We start from the raw sequence: 19,301 nt of genomic DNA, 5'->3' as shown, positions 1-19,301 counted from the left end.
CTCCGTCTGCTCCCACCTATTTCCAGGCTTCTGCCCTACCCCTCTGCCATCTGTTCTCCACCAGCAGCCAGAGCCAGCCTTCAAAACTCAGTAGCTCATTTCCTGGGCTGCTTGAAAAACCACAGTCCTCACCACAACCTCCAAGGCCTCTCACAGCTGGGTCTGCCGTCCATCTCCTACCGCTCTGTGATCCTGGTTGGGTCCAATCCAGCCACATGCACCTCCCTGTAGCTCCTTGAGCCCTCCAAGCCTCGGGACCTTTGCAATGCTGTTCCCCCAGCCTGGGGAGCTCTTCCCATTCACACAGCTCACTCCCTCCTTTCACTCAGGGCTCAGCTAAAGGCCGCTTCCTCCAGGAAGCCTGTCCAGATCTCCCTCTCTAAAGACACTCACCTGCTGTCCCATCTGTCATTCCCTGTTCTATGATCTCCAGGGCCCACAATCAATTTCCTCAGTCACTTGTTTGCCCCTGTCTCCCTCACCAGACCCTGGACCCAGGATGGTGGGGACTTTTTGACTGTTCCCTGCTGTAGCCCTAGTACCTAAGACAGGGACACATGCTGAATGAACAAAATTCAGCCCAGAGGTGTGTTCTGTTATTGTTGGTGGTAGCATTTGGCTACCGACATGTAGGATTCAGGAGTTTACATTTTGACAATCTGGATTTCTGGGTTTCCCTGGGAGCCAGATGTGGGAAAACCAGCAGGAAGGACTGTGGGATGCAGGTCTCCCCCACCTCCCCTCCTGTGTAAGTGACCCACCCAGCACCAGCAGGTACCTGTGTTTCCTAACTAGCTGGTGAGGGACCCAATGGTGGAGTAAACTGGGGAGACGAATGTCAGGGGCTGGACACACTATCGTCCCTCAAAAGTTATTGTTGCTACTCCTGCCCTGGGGACCTGCTGAGTGCCTGAACGCACATGGTGTCCAAAGCGCTTGGGCACAGCTGGCCCTTTGTTCCCCCCGAATCCAAGAACTTGGGGGAGCTGGAGAAGAGGTCCGGAGCTGGAGAGCTGCTCTGCTCAGAACAGCCCCAAACAGGAAGGTAGCGGCGGGCGGCGGGGGGTGGGGGGTGGGGGTGGGGGTGGGGGGTGCTGAAATCATAGGGCCAAGAGGAAATTTCCACCCTGAGCCTCCACAGCACCCAAATGTCACCCGGTGTCTCCATGGCCTTTGTGCATGATGCAAGACAGTGCGGGGGCGGGCTGGGGGCACAGCCCTGAGGTTTACGGGTTATACAGAGAAGCAGGGGAGAAGGGGGAAAGGACAGGGGGAGGGGAGGAGAGAGACAATGCAGACACTAGGAGGGTGACTCTTGGGAGAAGGAACAGACAGCAGGAGGGGCCGAGGGTAGAGGGGACAGGGAAGAAAAGGGCAGACACTGGGACCAAGGAAGCCACACCTGGGCAGCTGTAGAACAGGTGGGGCTAAGGAACCAGAAAGGTAAATCCAAGGACTTGGTCAAGCACTAAGAGCTTAGACTTGGAGCTCATTCATTCAGTCAACAAACATTTCAGGTCACCTGCTCTGTTCCAGGCCCAGACCCCAGTCCCTCTCTCAACGGTTCTCAGGCTCAGGGGTTGGGGGTGCACTGACATCACACTGATGAGACATCACTATGATAGAGAAATCAGAGGGGGCACCTGAGCCCATGCGGGCAGTCAGGGGAGGAGGTGGCCCTGAGTGAGGTGACAGGTAGGAAAGGATGTTTCAGGCAAGGGATGGCATGAGTGTAGGCAGAGGCAAGGTGGTGCAGCAGAGTGTGGTGTGTGGAGCAGCGCTGTGGCTGGGGGGTGCCTGGACCCAGCAGTCCTTGGCTGGAGGTGGCCCAGTGAGCTGGTGCCCCAGCGAGGCACCCAGCCGGGCATGCTGTCACTCGTCACTCACCAGTCTGCTAAGAGATGCCATGCCCCCGCTCTCATGAAGAGGAAACTGAGGCCTGACAGGGTTAAAGAGCCAGCTCAGCTTCACATGGCACCCAAGCTCAAGTCCACGTTCATTCCCTGACTTCCCTCTAGCCAGTGCGGCCAGGTGACAGGGAGAGACACAGGCCTGCAGCAGGGCCCATCAGCAGCCTTGGCCTCTGCACTGCAAAACCAACCTGAGGAAGACCCAGGGTCCGTAGGGGACCCCTGCAGAAGCCTGTGTGAACGCGGTATATTTCAGCCTAGGGGTATCATCTGTCACAGACCAGGTCTGGGATACAAATGCAGCCTGCATAAACAGGGCACGGGCCCCACACTTCTCCGTAGCCCACACAGACCTGATAATCCTCTAAAGGGACCAGCAACAGCGGCAGCATGGGGAGCCCTGGAAGTATTATTAATCATCTATCTTCTAGCCCCTGGCTCTGGCACTGACTAGCTGTATGCCTTTGAACAAGTTGCTTAACCTCCCCAGGCCTCAATTTCCTCATCTGTAAAATGGGATAATCATAATAGCTGTTACTTAGCATTCATGTGCAGATTAATTTTATGTATGGAAGGTGCCCAGAATAGTGCCTGACGTAAAATATAAGCGGTTATTATTCTTATTGTGGTTGTTATCATTAGCCAGGTGGAGTGTTGGGACAAATGAGATGGTCCAGGCTTACCAGGAGCGCCACAATCTGGTAAGGGTAACAGGAGCAGACAACTATGGCTATACAATGTGACAATCCTGTGAAAGGGAAGCAAGGGCTTGGCGAGCCCAGAGGTGCAGCCAACCCAGCCAGGGGCAAGGGAGCCAGAGGGGAGAGGGTTTCAGGAAAATTCCCCACCTGGATATTGGGGACTCGAAAGACAAGCTGGGGTTGTCCAGGTGCAGAGGTTGGGGCGAAGGAGAAGGAAGGGTGCTCCAGGTGAAAGTACCAGTGCAGGCAAAGGTGGGGGGAACACAGTGGGTTCAGAGAACTGAAGGAAGTTTGGTGTGGCCGGATGCTGAGCAGGGAGTAGGGAGATGAGGCTGGAGAGCAAAGCCAAGGCCAAGTCATGCCCCACTAAGAGCTCAGACCTCGCCCTGCAGCAGGGGCCCAGGAAGAGGTGGCTAAGGCCTAAATCAGGAGAAACACAAGGATAGGGACAGGGTGAGGAGAGGCTGAAACCAGGTGTGCTCTCCCTCTTACCTGAGCTCTCAAAGCTGGCCCGGGCCTCCCCGGCACCACTGGTCTTCTCTGCACCCGGTGCCTGCGGCTGGTTCCTGGCAGGCACCCTCCTGTCTGCAGCGGGGGCCGAGCTCTCCAGGGAGCTGCTGCTGGAGCTGGGCGATGTGTTCAGCAGGTGCTGTTCCTCGGGGCCCAGCACACTCCGCGCCTTATCAGCCGGTAGGTGAGGCTAGACAGGGAGGAGAGAATGGGAGGTGATCAGCCCCGGCAAATGACTCCTCCTCCCTCCTCCTTCTCATTGCCATCTGCACCCCTTGCTGTCAGCACTTCACAGTTTACATAGTGCTTCTGCCCACACCTGCACGTTCTTGCCACACACGGCGCTTTTTATAAGGTGAGATTCTCCATGGGTTTTGTGTTTCCATGATTAGTGACTGGCTTCCCCCCTGGAGTGTGAGCCCATAGAGCAGAGGTCACATAGTCACCAGACAGCCTTGAGGGCCCGGTTTGCCTCTCATTTGGTGTAAGAAAACAGAGACCCAGAGAAGGGAAGTGACTTTCCTAAGAGCACCCCATCAGAACAGGGAGACACAGTGCACTTCAGCAGCCAAGAGCATGGACTCTGGAGCCAGACCACACGTGTGAATTCTGACTCCACCACTCATAGCTGTGTGACCTTGGACAAATTACTTAACCTCTCTGTGCCTCTGTTTTTTTTTTTTTTAATCTAAAAAAACCGTTGCCGTCAAGTTGACTCTAACTCATAGTGACCCCATGCGTGTCAGTACAATCATGCTCCACAAGGTTGTTAATGGCTGAATTTTTTGGAAGAAGATCACCAGGCCTTTCTTCTGAGGCACAGCTGGGTGGACTCAAACCTCTAACCTTCAGTTAGGCAAATGAAAACAGTTGCCACTGAGTGGGTTCTAACTTATGGCAACCCCATGTGTATCAAAGTAGAACTGCACTCCACAGGGTTTTCCATGGCTCAGTTTTTGGAAGTAGATCACGAGGCCTTTCTCAAGAAGCACCTCAGGGTGAACTCGAACCTCCAATCTTTCAGTTAGCAGTCGAGCACATTAACTGTTTGTACCACTCAGGGACTCCTTTTCATCTAAAAAGGGAGAATAAGAAACTACCTCATAGGGCTGTTGTGAGGATTAAATGGTCAAATATTTGTGAAGTGCTTTAGAACAGTGTCTGGTGCATAGCAACGTCCACACAGAGGTTTATTAAACCAGGGGTGAGCAACTATGGCTCGTAGGTCAAGTCGGGCCTGCCACCTGCGAGCAGAGAATGGTTTTCAATTTTTAAGTGGTTGGGGGAAAAGAAATTAAAAGAAAAACAGCATTTCATGACACATGAAAATTGTGTGAAATTCAAGTTTTAGGTTAAAAAATTAGGTTTTATCGAAACAGCTGTTTATGTACTGCCTATGGCTCCTTTGGAAACCCTGGTGGCATAGTGGTTAAGAGCTATCACTGCTAACCAAAAGGTCAGCAGTTCGAATCCACCAGTCACCCCTGGAAACCGTATGGGGCAGTTCTACTCTGTCATACAGGATCGTTACGAGTCAGAATCAACTTGATGGCAACGGCTTTGGTCTTTGGTTCTTTTATGGATGCTTTGGGAGTCCCTGGGTGGTACAAGCGGTTAATGTACTTGGCCACTAACTGCAAGGTTGGAGGTTAGAGTTCACCCAGAGGTGCCTCAGAAGAAAGGCTTGGTGATCCAAAAAACAACCAGTGAAAACCCTTTGGAGGACATTTTTACTTTGATACACATGGGGTCACCAGGAGTCGGAACTGACTCAACAACTGGTTTGGCTTTATGGTTGCTTTCCTGCTATAACAGCAGGGTTGGGGAGTCGCAACAGTGACCATCTGGCCCACGTTATTGTTGTTAGGTGCCATCAAGTCAATTCTGAGCTGCCCCATAGGGCTTCCTAGGCTGTAATCTCTATAGGAGAAGATCACCAGGTCTTTTCTCTTGCAGAGCCGCTGGTGGGTTTGAACCACTGACCTTTCGGTTAGCAGCTGAACGCTTAACCACTGAGCTACCAGGGCTCCTTTATCTGGCCCATAAAGACTAAAATATTTACTATCTGGCCCTTTACAGAAAAAGTCTGCTGACCGTTGTGTGCAATCAATTAGTCCAGTGCAGGAGCCCTTTCATATGGAACCTCGGACATGCGGTCTCCGCTCCCTTTTCCAGACTCCGGTCCCCAGGCTACTTTGGGACACCTCCTAATATCTTTTCCTCATAGGAAAACCTAAGTAATAATAATAGTGATAATAAAATATGTGCTGGCATTTGAGTGTCATCTAATGCTCAGTGTGCCCAAGTTCTTCTAGACACTATCTTTCTAACAGTCTAGTGTTATCCTTGATTTACAGATGTGAAAACCAAGACACAGAGACGTGGAGTTACTTGCCCAAGGTCACACAGGGTGTGTGCAGCTGGTCTAAAAAACACAAGGGTTGTCCTGAGTCTGGGGTTTCCACTTTGGAGGCTCGAGACAAGGTCCCTGTTTCCAGACACCAAGGTGGGGACGCACCCGGAAACTCCATGCCAAGGCTGCTGCCTATCCACACTGTTGGAGAGGTGCACAGGCCTTGCCTTGGGGTTCTGAGTGTTCACTCGATCCCAGAAAGAAAGAAGGCGGCAGGGGCCACATCCTCACCAGCTACCCTGGCCCCAGCCTGCCCAGGGTGGGGAAGTCCAGGGGTAGAATGAGAACTGAGGTGAGTGAAAGGCCAGTGGGACCCAGCACCCTGACTGACACTGTGGGAGGAGGTGAGAAGGTCAGTGTTTGATGCTGGGGGGGCACATTAGCCCTTCAGCAAAATGCCAAGACCCCCTGGCCTCCTTCCAAAACACCATTGAACCCCACTGCCTTAGAGTGGATTTCAACTCAAAATGACCCTACAGGACAGAGTAGAACTGTCTCATAGGGTTTCCAAGGCACAGAAGCAGACTGCCACATCTTTCTCCCAAGGAGCGGCTGGTGGGTTCAAACCACCAACCTTTTGGTTAGCAGCCAAGCACTTAACCACTGTGCCACCAAGGCTCCTTGCCTCCTTACAGAAAACCAAACCGGTTGCCGTCGAGTCATCTCATAGCGACTCTATAGGACAGAGTAGAACTGCCCCATAGGGTTTCCAAGGAGCAGCTGGTGAATTCGAACTGCTGACCTTTTTGGTTAACAGCCAAACTCTTAACTACTGCACCACTGGGTCTCCAGGGCTTCACAGAGCAAGCTACAATTCCAGAAAGTGACCCCACCCTAGTCTGTCTGCTCCTCTCTAGCCAATCACCCAGCCCCAGCCCCAGCCCCAGCCCCAGCCCCACCCACCATTGCTGTGGCCTCTCAGACATCTGAGCCCGCCCACCACCTCTGACTCTAAGCTGGAAGGATCCTTTGCATGTCCTCCCCATGAGGCCACCTAGATCCAGAGAGGGTAGGTCCCAGGCTCAGCACCACACAGCTAGTTGGTGGCAGAAGCGTGACAGAGCCCAGAGCTGCCTGCTTCCCACCTCATCATCTGGCTTCCCCAGGAGGCGGTGGGGTCCGCCACTCCCAGCTTTGGAGGGATGGAGGGGATTTCAAGTTCATGCTGTACCCCTCCCCTGGAGGGTCTATCTCGGCCACTGGCATCCACCCTCAGCTCTGCTCTGAGCAAGGACAGGCGGTGGGGGGGCGGGGGGAAGCGGGGGGAGGCGAGGAATTGCATCCAAATGTCACTCCCAGAGAAGGGGCTTTTCTGACCTGTGTCCCGCCCCTTCTGTTGGCGGCTCAAGCCAGGCAGAACAAAAACCCCTAAAGGTCACAGCCACCTCCCTCCCCAAAAGCCACAAGCTGCAAAGTTCAGGCAGGCTCTGAAGAAGGACCCATAAGGGGACTCATGTGAAAAAGAGGATCCCAGCCAGCCAGACACCTCACGGACTAACCCCTCCTGGTCCAGTCCTGCCAAGGGGAGGAGCAGAGACCCCTGGTAGAACCTGGCAGAGCCAGGGGCCTGGGTCCTCCAGGTTTACCACCGGGTCTGTGTCTGTGTGTCCCTGAGGCTCACCCACCTGTATATACAGGTGTGAGTGAGGATGTATGGAGTGTGCACACATGTGTGTCTACATATGGGAACACGTGAGTACATCTGTGAGTGGTGCAGTTAGTGTGACTGCTGCGGGGGAGTAGAGAGAGGCACTCCCAAGGCTTGTATCCTAGGCTCCTCTCACTAACTGTACAACCTTGGGAAAGTTACTTAACATCTCTGAGTCCAAGTTTCCTGAGCTGTAAAATTGGGCCAATAATGGTACTACCTGCATGGTGGCTGTGAAGATGAAGACTGCACACGACAGGCTCAGCACAGTGCCTGACATACAGTCAGCGCCTCATAAATGTTGGCTCTCGTTATTATACATGAGCCTGTGCATGAGTGTATCTGTGGAGTGACTGTAGGTGGCCTCACATATGTAGACGCATTGGCCTTTCTGAACAAAGAGGAAGTCACTGTCCCACCCATGCCCCGGGAGTTATTTCTGCAGCAGGAGGACAGATCACCCCTTTAAGGGTGAGTCACCCCCACCCTCAACTCCAGCTGGCCTCTTAGCAGGGACCAACTGCCAGCCAGCTGAGCTATAAAAAAAAAAGTGGGGCAAATAACCCCTGTGAACAGCTTGGGGCAGCTCTGAATGTCTCTCCTGGCAACAGGGCAGTGGGTGGGTGACGGCAAAGTCTGTAGATTCCAACTGGGTTTCAAACCGAGGCTATGCCACTTACCTAGTGGTCTAACCTTACACGAGTACCTGAAACTCCCAGAGTTTCAGTTTCCTCATCTGTAAAATGCGGGTGACAATACCTCACAGAAGCGCATGAGGGTCCAGTGGTGGCACAGCCGCCTCCAGTGAGGTCTTGCTGGTAGCCTGAGCCTTGCCGTGGTGGGAGTCTTTACACAGTGGAAATTGGCAAACACCACCAATCAGGGTTTTTTTCCCTGGAGAGCTGGTTACCAGCACACCACTGGGCTCTGTACACAGCAAACAGAAGTTAAGCTGCTTACACTCGGTGAAGACAAAGCCCAAGGAAGGAAAAGAGGAAGCGGAGGCTCCTGGGCCACCCCCTGAGACATCTTCATGGCACTGACTATTGGGAAACCCTGAGAGGGGAAAGAGAATGTGGTGGCTGGGCTACCAGGGAAGAGCTTGAAGGCATAGCTATTGGCATCACTGAACTAAGGCCAGGAAAGGGAGAAGTGAGATTTGCACCATGGAGGAGAAACTGTCTGATTTCCCAAACCAGAGTTTATATCCATGTGTCTAGTTTATATCTAGTGTCTAGTATCTGGGAGTCTAGAGACAACACTGTGACTAACTGCTCTGTGACCCTGGGCAAGTCACTCTGCCTGCCTCTCTGTATTTCTTTACTTGTCAACAAAAGCAGGAGATAAAATCAAAACATGGTCCTTACCAGATCTAACTCATGGCAACCCCTGTGTAAATCTCAGGCACTGGGCCACCCAGGGCTGAGCTTTTCCCTAGCCCAGAGGTTCTCAACCAGGAACAATTTTGCCCCCCCCAGGGGACGTTTGTCAATGTCTGGAGACATTTTTGGTTGTCACTGCAGACATCTAGTGGCTAGAGGCTAGGGATGCTGCTAAATGCCCTACAGTGCATAAGACAGCTGCCACCAACAAAGAATCATCTGGTCCAAAATATCAATAGTGCTGAGGTTGAAAAATCCTGCCCTAGCAGAACAAGAACATGGAGGAAGCTCCTCAGGCTTGGCTTCCTCATCTGTAAAACTGTGTAAAAAAAAAAAAAAAAAAAAAAATCTTCCCTGCCTACCAGGCATGGGGCTGCAGCAGGCACTATGTACTGGCTCCCCTCCACACCCATGCCCAGCCCCTATCCCTCGTCCTCCTCCATCATAAAACCAAACCAGCTGCCACTGAGTTGATTCTAATTCATGGTGACCCCATGTGTGTGAGAGGAGAACTGTGCTTCACAGTTTGCAATGGCTGATTTTTCAGAAGTAGATCACCAGGCCTTTCTTCTGAGGTGCCTCTGGGTGGACTCGAACCTCCAACCAAGCATATTAACCATTTGCACCTCCTATTTTTTTTATAGACTTCATCCTCCATCACAGAGGCTAGGAAAACAAATCACTGACTTTCCCAGACTCCCTTGCAGCTAGGGTGGTCATGTGTCACAGTTCTGGCCAATGAGGTGGAAGCAAAGGTCTGCCTAGGGCTTCTGGGAGAGTGTCTGATTTACTGATAAACGGCTGGCCTCACCATTTCCCCTTCCTTGTCCCACTTTGAATTTGGAGGTCACATATGAAGTGGTGGTCACCATCTTATGACATGAAGCCACAAGCAAGAGGACAAAAGCCAGTACACTGAGGGTGGCAGAATCTGAGGTACCTACTGGTATCATGAGAAGGTGCGGGTGAACCCATCCCAACAGCTGTCAGCACCTGAACTTTTTGGCATGAGAAAAATAAAGCCCTTCTGTTTTAAGTCACCCTTAGGTTTTATGTTACTTGCAGCCAAATGCCTTCCTGGTGAAGAATTCATGAAATACGATGTAAGCATCGATTCTAACAAAAATTCTTCACAGATGCTAATAAATAAAACAGATCAAAGGTGAGCTGCTTTGACCGAAGTTGGGGACGACTCAGGCATATCCACCTAACCTCCACCCCAACCCCCATAGATGACCCTCTAGGACTCTTCCATGGAACACCAGGTCACTCTGGAACTCAGTCTGAAAACCACTGCTGCATAAGAAAGTGCTTTGTAAACCCAATCAGGATGATCATTACTGTTGCCAGCTAAGTGGATGGCACAGTGGTGTAAGCTGGGCTGAGCAGACACTTGGCAACTGCCATCGAGTTGGCGCCCAACTCATGGTGACCCCATGTACAACAGAACAAGACACTACCTGGTCCTGTGTCATTCCATAATTGTTTATGGATTGGACCATTGTGATTAATGTAATTTTCACTTGCTGATTTTCAGAAGTAGATTGCCAGGCCTTTCTTCCTACTCTGTCTTAGTCTGAAGCTCCACTGTTTGGCATCAAAGCAACACGCAAACCTCCACTGACAGACAGGTGGTTGCTGCACATGAGGTGTGTTGGCTAGGAATCAAATCCAGGTCTCTTTATGGGGGCAAGAATTCTATCACCGAATTGTCAATATCTGTGCAGACACTACACCAGTTGCTGTTGGCTCTGACTCATGGCAACCCCATGTGTGTCAGAGCAGAACTGTGCTCCATAGGGCTGTCAATGGTTGAGTTTTCAGAAGCAGATAACCAGGCCTTTCTTCTGAGGTACCTCTGGGTAGACTCGAACTTTCAGCCTTTCAGTTAGCAGCTGAGCATATTAACCACTTGTACCACCCAGGAACTCTGAGCAGACATAACCCCCATTTAATGGTGAGGAAACAGAGTCACCCAACAATTTCATGTCTGCCCAAGGTTATGCCACAAGTCTATGGCCACATGTTGACCACTGACACTACAACCTCCCCTGCTCCTTGACGTGGTATTTCATGCTCACAGTCTCTGTATCCCATAAAGGGCGGCCCCGACCCCCAAGGACAGACCCTAGCTGGTCTTTCCTCAGCTTCCCAGGGCTCTGCACACAGCACAGAGCCTGACACTGGCCAGGCCAACCTACAGAATTCACCACTTCCCACCCTGGCCCGCCACAAAGGACGCTGGAGAGGGGAAGGCAGAGGGACACTCACCACTTTGGCTTCTCCGGGCAGGCAGGAGGGCTTCTCTGTAAAAAGACAGGGACAAGTCAGGGAGAGTGACCTCCCGGGGCACGTCTGTTCTAAGCAGGAGGGCCACGTCGGCACAAGCAGAACCAGGGGAGTGAGCCCAGCCCAGGGTCAGGGGGTACAATTTCCTACCAGACGATGTGAGCCGTGCCACCACTGTTCTACTCCCCTCCCCACCCCCCCCACCCCCACCATGTTCCCACCTCCCCATCTTTGCTCTTGCCATGCCCCCTGCTCAGGATGTCTGCCATGTCAGTCATACCCAGCCCTGTGATCCTGCCCCAGGAAGCCCCTGGACAATAATCCTGAACTCCCACCTCCTCTGACAGCCCTGATCCCGTCTTGCCTTTTAGCAAGAACTTTGTGGGAATGTCCCCAGCCCCAGGCTGTAAGCCTCTACGGAACAGGGACTACAGTGTCCAGCTTCTGTCTGACTCATGGGCAGCACCCAGTGCAGACTCACAGTTGGCACCCCGACACACATACTGAATAAAGGGGTGAGTAGGCACACACAGGAGGGCAGGAACGGCATCTTACTTTTCCTCTGGGTCACAATGATGCAGTTCACCAGCACTATTACGACCAGGCCCAAGGCTGCCACGCCCACAATCAGTCCTAGAAAGGAAAGAAAAGCTCAAAAGCGCTGCAGGGAACAAATGCATATGTCCCCAAGGGCCAGGCAGGTCACAGGTCAGGCAAGGAAGTCAATGACCACAGATGGCCACAGTTGTTGTGGGGAGGGGCAAGTCCAATCTAGAGGCTCTCAAACTCAATTACAAAACAAACACATAAAAAACTGTGTCCCAAACAAAACACATCTGTGGGCCAAATCCTACATGAGAGCCACCAGTACGAGACCTCTGGCCTGATACTACCCTAATCGCAAAAAGAAGCCTGGAGGTGACCTAGCCCAGCCCTGTGTCATGACCCACAGGCAGGGTTCCATCTCCGCTGAAACTACACTAGTCGCTGTCGACTCTGCCTCGTGGCAACCCCACACACGTCAGAGTAGAACTCTGCTCCACAGGGCTGTCAATGGTTGAGTTTTCAGGAGTAGATCGCCAGGCCTTTTTTTCTGAGGTACCTCTACCCACCCAAGGATTCTTGGTGACAGCACTGGGTCTGGGAAGGGGACCAGCCTTGCTGTCCCCTGTATCCCGGGACAGAGCACAGGGTCTGGCTGACAGCAGGTTCTCACTGAGACCATGTGAATGAATGAATGAATGGGTCCTCTGTGACTTACCGATTGGAAGAGCGATGTCTTGGGGGGCTGACCCCAAGGCCACTGTAAGGACAGGACCCACAGACATATTGACCGTGTTCATGCTTGTGTTGCCAGGGATGGTCACAGAGCTACAGCTGAGGACGGAGGAGGCTTAGTCAGGAGGCAACAGAAGACAGGGTGGCCAGGGTGGCTGGGCCATTCATGGGAGCCAGGCCAGCGGGCAAGTGTCCCAGTGGCCAGGATGGGAAATGAGAGTATGGGCCACACCCTCTCTCAGGACAGTCCTCCCCTGTCCCTCCTCTCACTTCTCCCCAGGCACTCCACCTGGTCTTGACTTCCCTATGCACCCTACCCTCAGACCCACCCAGACCAGGCATGGGTGGGTGGTAGACAGCTCAGTAATGCCTCAACTAGAGGAAGTGAATGGGGGGGATTTCAGGCACCATGGCATGGCTGCTCTGTGGCTGAGACCCCACAGTCCCACAGGGACACCCCTCCCCGCTCCTCCAGTAGCAAAGGATTCATCCACTCACTTCCGGTTACGCCTGCACGGGTCTGTGGATGAAGTCCTGTCAGAGAATGTCCCTGGGGCACAGGCAGTGCACGACACTTTCGGTGTTGCAGTTCCTTCAGGCAAAAAAGTATGATCTGTCACTAACTCAAACCTTCATGGGCGGATGGGCCTTGGCACTGGAGCCCTAGGGGAGGCCCAAGGTGCCCAGGACATCTGCCTGCACCTCCACCTCTCAACACATACACACACACACAAACCACACACACCCCCACTCACACACATGGCTGGGTGGAATTTGTCCTTTAGCCAATTCTGGTGACTTTCTGGACTTCTGAGTCACACGTGTCCACCTTCCTGTGGTATCCCCTGACTTTCTAGTAGCTTAGGGCTCAGTCTGATCCACCTCTGGATCCCCAGGGCCTAGCACACAGAGCAAGCCTAATCAGGAGTGCTGGGGGAAGAATGAATGATGGGCAGATGGACAGATGAATGGGTAGCAAGCACCGGGCCAATCCTGACCACGCTCCGAGGATGGGCTGATTGGTGGATGCCTGTGACTTCACAGGGGTGTCGTGATGGGGGTCCCCAAGGATGGCCAGCCCTGGCCCATACCTGATTTGGCCGCTCCGGAGCCTGGTAGGTGCTTGGGTTGCGGCGCACATACCCGGCACCCCTCCGGCCTCCCCAGCACACAGTACCAGCCTTGCTTGCAGGTACAGATGCGGTTCTGTTCTCGAGTGCAGGCTTGGACTTCCACCTGGTCTAAAGCAGCGGGAAGGCAGCCCAGGGTCACTTCTGCTGCTACCACCCTGCCCACTGCAACCCCCACTCTGCCCTCCCAGCCAGCCCAGCATTCCAGAAATCTCTGATCTCCAGGAGGCAAAAAGAACACTGGCCACAGAGTCCCAAGACCTACTGTCTTGTTCCAGCTCCACCACAGTATGAGCAAACCATGTCTGCTCTCCGAGACACCATGTCCCCAGCCCTAAAATGAATACAGTTCCTCTTCCCAACCTTGTCCTGCCTGCCCCATGGGGCTTTAAGAAGATTCAGTGAAACACAGGATGAAAATGCCATTTGTAAATGGTAAAGAGTTGTGCCCATGCACACAATCATGCCTGGGGCATGGTGACCACTGGCCTGGTGTAGCCCCAGACAGATCACTGATAAGGGGCTGGCATGCATGGCGGCCAGGGGTGGCCATCCCTCCCTCCGGGGCCCACTCACTGGAGCTGCAGCGGGAGTTACAGCTCAAGCATTCGGAGACCCGGTTGCAGAGCTGGGTGTATGTGTTGTCCTCGCAGGGGGCGCACACAGTGTCTGAGGTCTTGGTGCAGAAGTTTTGCACGAAGTGACCTGAGAAAACAAGGGCCAAAGTTCAGGGGCAGGGCTTCTGCCAGGTCCCTGGGTTCATCCACTGCTCCCTGAGTCCCAAAGTGCTGAGGGCTAACTGGGGAGCCTCTTGGATGGAGTTCCAATTCCTCCATCAACTCACTTTAAGCAAGTCCCCGAACCCTCTGGACTTAAGAGCCACACAAATCTGAGTTCTAATCTCACATCTGCCATGTGTCAGCTGTTACTCTACCTCTGAACCCCCACTACACAAAAAATATCTTCCCTTCTGCTCTTCCCAGATGCCTGAAATTCCACCATTGGAAGCCTATTATCAGTCAATCACACTTTAGTGAGAACTAGTTTGCCTTTTTACAGTTGGCTAAAATATTCTACCTGTGGGTATGAACTATAGGGAAAGAAGGCAGTCAGGAATGTAGTCCCTGGGTTCCTGTCAAGGTTGAGATTATGGGGCTCCTGAAGGTATGGAGAGAAGGCAAGCCAAGGGATGGGAGAACACCAAGACAAACCCTTAAGGAGTTTATTCTTCTGAGTCCCATCCCCATTCCCATTCTGCTAAACTTATAACTTCCTTAACTAACAATAGAAAAAAGAAGAGTCACTTCCTCTGGGGTCTGCTAAAATGGCTGAGAGAAGTGATAGGTATACATGTGCCCACACACACCTCAGGCCAATGGCTCAAACCCTCTGTTGGCTTCCTGACTCCTGCAGAATAAAATCTAAACTCCTTGCCATGGGCCCCTACATACCTCTTCCTCCTCATCTCCTACCATACCCCTCTTCACTCACACTGGGCCACAGACCCTGGCCTTGCTATTCATTAAGCCCACCAAAGAGGCTCCCACCTCAGGGGCTTTGCACTTGCTTGCTGTTGCTTCTGCCTGGTCTGCCATTCTCCTGTATTTTTACATGACTCGCTCTATCACCTCTTTCAGGTCTCTGCACAAACTGTCCCCTCCCTGGCCACCCCATATAAAACAGCATGCCCACTCCAACTGTCTCTATCTGCTTTACCCTGCCTTGTTTTCTTCACTGTACTTAGCACTCTCTGATATGACCACAATCTATTTCATCTATTGGTTTATTTGCTCTCCATTAGAATGCAAGCTCCATGAGGACTTTCCTGCTCTCTGTTATACTCCCAGCACTTAGAACAGTGCCTGACACACAGTAGGTGATTTCTAAATATATGAAAGAATGAATGGATGGATGGCACTGGGATAGGCCACCTGGCTCTTGCAAGTGAGGCTGCCTCAGGTCTGCCATCTGTGAAATGGGTACACATTCACTGATTCAGTCAAATATGTACTATGTGTCAGGCACCATGCCAGGTGCTGGGGATTCAGTGAAGGACAAGACACAGTCCCCATCTCGGAAGAGCTCACAATGGTGGTGATGGTGGGGGTGACAGGAAGTAACCAGGCCATTCTTACACAGTGTGAAAAGAGCTGTAATGGGGGATGTCAGGGGCCGGGGGGGAGGGGTTCAAAGGAGGCAGTGCGGAACAGGCTCCCCGCCTGGCCCAAGGGTTGGGGTCCCGGTGACTGGCTTCTTACCAGGTGGACACATGCTGCAGTACCTCTGGGCTCTGTTGTCATAGTACTGTTCTGGCTGGCACTTGGTCCCATTCCCAGGCTCTGAGGCATAGGTGGGAAGCATAGCCTGGAAGGGGGAGAGAAGGACAGCCATCAGCATCGTCACCCCTGGATTCCACCACTACCGAAGCCCAGATTCCTAGCCTATAAATGCCAAGACTCCACTGATGTGGGGATTTCTACCTTTTGTATGGAGGGAGTGAGAGAAGGAGCTCCTGCCTTCTGTTGCCTCCTCTTCCTCTCACTCAGTGTAGCCCGCTTATGTCTGCATACAGAGGCACTAAGCCAGCAAGGCCAGGGAGGAGTACAGATGGCTTTAAGTAGCCTTCTCCACTGCTGGGTAGCTTCCAACCCACAACAGGGCAGGTGTGGGGCCCTGAATCTGCCCAGCAGACAGAGTCTTTGTCCCAGAGAACCAAGGTGCTCAGCACAAAGTAGCCCTCTGCCTAGGATGTCTCCCCTTCCCTCCTGCACCCAGTAAACTCCCCTTCCTCCTTCAAGCTGAATGCCACCTCCTCTGGGAAGCTCTCCCTGACTCCTCCAGGCTGATGTAGGCTCCTCTTTCTCTGTGCTGTCTGTGAACGCTGGATATGCCCCCTTCTAATAATCATTTTGCAGTTCTGAGATGGCTTACATGCTTGTGTCCTGGCCTTGCGTGGGTGCATAGGCATACACACGTGGGCATGCATACACACAGGTCTGCGATGCTAAGAGGGCAGAGACGGTGGCCTCATCACCTTGGATCCTCAGCCTCTGACACAGGGCCCACCACAGAGTTGGTAAATGAGTGCTTGTTGAGAACTATGAACATTTACTGAGCAGTTACTAGGAGTCAGGCACTGCTGAGTGCTATAGATGCTCTCGGCAGTGGACGCTGTTGGAGCCCCACCCAGACCCCTTTACTGGCAGGTGCACCCACCCCCTAGTTGCTGTGGGTGTTGGCTAATAATCGTTCCCCCAGCCTCCAGGAGGGACCCATGCTGTGATACAGTTCACTCCTGGAGCCCTCACAGGATCAGGCTGAGGTTGTCGTCAGCGGAGGCCACACCCTTGCTTGGCTTTTCCACTGGTCTATCCGGTTGCTCTCACTCACCCCAAGAATCCCTGCCTCAGGCTCTGCTTCTAGAAGCCTCGACCTGATCTCAGCAAACCCTCCCAACAGCCTAATGAAGAAGGTCACTTTCTTATGGACAAACTTGCAGAGTCAGTAAGCGGCAGAGAAGAATTCCAACCCAAGTGTGTCTGACTCCATGGCTCATTATCTCAACCACTGTGTTCTATGCCTCCATGAATCAACAAACAGCAATGAATGAAAAGAAAGGAGGAGAGAGAAGAAAAGCAACACATAGAAGGAGCAGAACTGAACAGAACGACAAAGAGTTCTCCTCCCTCAGGTCTCGGTCGAACCCTCAGAGAGCACAGAGGGCAGCTGACAGTCACCACTGTGCCCGTCCCAGGACCCCTGGCCGCACACAGTTGAGAGCTGCCTTCCTCCTTAAAGATGTGGGCTGGAGGTCCAGGCCCTCTGGGATGAGCGTTAAGCCACCTATGTGTGTCTGTGAAGTCCCCGAGTGGCAGTTTGCGCTTGACTGCTAACCTAAAGGCCGGTGGTTAGAACTCACTCAGTAGCGCTAGAGGAGAAAGTCCTGGTAATCTGCTTCTATAAAGATCACAGGCAAGAAAGCCCTACGGAGCAATTCTACTCTGAACACGTGGGGTCGCCATGAGTCAGAATCAACTCCATGACAACAGGTTTGATTTCTTGGTTTTGCACTGCTGTGGGCATGCTCCAAGTAGGTATATTCATTTGTAGGCACACATGGGCTTACACACACACTCAAAGTCTCGCAGACACGTCCCCCCTCATAATGACCACAGAGGCAGTGCCAAGAGGCAAGAGTTGCAGGCTGGGTCTTGCCCCACTAAATCCCCAGCGGCAATCACTGTGCCAGGTCCACCGTCAGTGCAAGCTCAATAAACCTCTACTGAACAAGTGATGAGGACTCTCGCCAGACGAGGGAAAAGAGAGCACAGCCTCTGGAGTCAGAAACCTGGCCTCAATTCCTCATTACACCACTTACCAGCTATGCGGCTTTGAGCAACTATCTTAACCTCTCTGAACTTTAATACCCAATACATAGGAGCAGCGGGGATTCTCAAAATATTTAACAACCAGCACAATATGAACTGAGCAGTCACCCTGAACAAACCAATCAGAACAGACATCACCACAACTCCAGGTACCACTGGGCCAGCACAGACCTGGCCAAATTTTGTCCCTGCAAAGGAAGCGATTATCCAATATCCGAGGTGAGTTCCCTTTGCCCCCTGCTTCTTCCCCCACAGCTCTGTCTGGGAGTCTGGGGCAGGCAGGCTGGGCTCCTGGCTGACTCCTGCAGGCAGTGACCAGTCAGCCTGGAAACCCAACCATCTGCCCTCCTTGGCTGCACACAACAGGGTGTCAACAGCAGGGACCCATCAGGGGAGACAACCCAGAGGGGCTAGGAGTTCTGCTGCCGGGCAACGTGTGCCTCTCAGAAGCCCCAGCCACTTCTAGCCCCACGTCTTTGCCCGAGCTGTCTCCTCCACCTAGTATGGCCTCCTGCTTCCTCTGACAAATTCCTTTTATCCTTTAAAAACCCTTCTCAGACAGTGCCACCTCTCTGAAGGCTTCCTTGCCCGCACCCCACCCTGAGTGAGTCCCTGGGACCGGCATCTCAGACATTCCTCTGGCGTGTCCAAGCGGACAGGCTGCCATCACTCTACTTGCTGTGGCTGCAGCCTGGGGTGGCTCTGCTACTGCCCCAGGGCCTGCATGAAGCAGGTGACCAGGCTTTGCTGATCTAAGCATGGGCTCTTTTGCACTGTCACCTCCTACAGGGGTCTGACCCCAGGACCAGGCCATGAAGCCCAACATGGACACACCCCCCCCGGCCTGCCCCTGAGGCCCCATCGCCCACCCTCACCCCAGACCCAGGGCCAGAGCCAAACCCCAGGACAGTCACTCGGGTGAGGCTGGGAGAGACAAAGGTGGCTGGGAAAGGGAAGTGGAGATCATTTTGCATAGCAGAGTCCAAAAAAGTTAACTTCAACTTCCTTCCGGACTGTAAACTCACACTTACCTGTGTACACAGACACGTGCACACACACACGTACACACACACCTGTGTGCACACAAGCATGCACACATACACAGGCACACATGTGCCCACACCGACATGCACGTGTACACACATGCACGTGTGCTCAGGCAAACACACACACATGCTCAATCCCAGTTCTTCTTCCCTCCCAGGCTGGTCCTGGAACAGGCTGCCAGGCACCCTTGGCAAAGGGCGAAGCAAGGGTTTAGGGCCCCTTATCTGGTCTTTCACAGTGTGTGGGAGGGGGCACTGCCTGTGTCTAAAGCACCTGGGGCGCCCATCCCTAATGCAGGCTCCTACCTACCGAAACAGAATCAGAGCCTCCAGGGGTAGGCCCAGGAACCTACGCTGTTAACTAATGAAACAAAAGCAGACAGACAAAAACCGCCCCCCGTGATTATGATGCTCCAAGGCTGGTATGCGTGGATAGAGCAAGATGACTAGGGGTGCACGGGGAGGAGACCAGGTGATGAAAAGGCCGGGGCTGCAGAAATGAAACCATTCCCGAAGCCCACTCTTCAGACAAAGATTAGACTGGACTATAAGACCTAAAACGATACTGGTCAAGAACGGGCTTCTCAGCTCAAGTAGATATATGCA

The 19,301-nt window shown here is 52.9% G+C and overlaps 1 protein-coding gene across 1 annotated transcript in view; it reads right to left on the bottom strand.

The window, feature by feature from the left end:
* TNFRSF1B (TNF receptor superfamily member 1B) overlaps positions 1–19,301 on the bottom strand; it is a 59,474-nt gene that overhangs the window by 19,665 nt on the left and 20,508 nt on the right. Inside the window, exons 2-9 of the mRNA XM_064281294.1 lie at positions 15,520–15,625; positions 13,838–13,966; positions 13,223–13,372; positions 12,630–12,723; positions 12,115–12,230; positions 11,409–11,486; positions 10,836–10,870; positions 3,104–3,311 (exon numbers count right to left, since the gene is read on the bottom strand). Coding sequence (XP_064137364.1) covers positions 3,104–3,311; positions 10,836–10,870; positions 11,409–11,486; positions 12,115–12,230; positions 12,630–12,723; positions 13,223–13,372; positions 13,838–13,966; positions 15,520–15,625 — 916 coding nt within the window. The remainder of the gene's footprint in view (positions 1–3,103; positions 3,312–10,835; positions 10,871–11,408; positions 11,487–12,114; positions 12,231–12,629; positions 12,724–13,222; positions 13,373–13,837; positions 13,967–15,519; positions 15,626–19,301) is intronic.

This window comes from Loxodonta africana, chromosome 3 (genome assembly GCF_030014295.1).
Source record: "Loxodonta africana isolate mLoxAfr1 chromosome 3, mLoxAfr1.hap2, whole genome shotgun sequence".
NCBI classification, from domain to species: Eukaryota; Metazoa; Chordata; class Mammalia; order Proboscidea; family Elephantidae; genus Loxodonta; species Loxodonta africana.
Note: the sequence above shows the minus strand (reverse complement) of the source record. Positions and strands in the feature narration are given on the sequence as shown.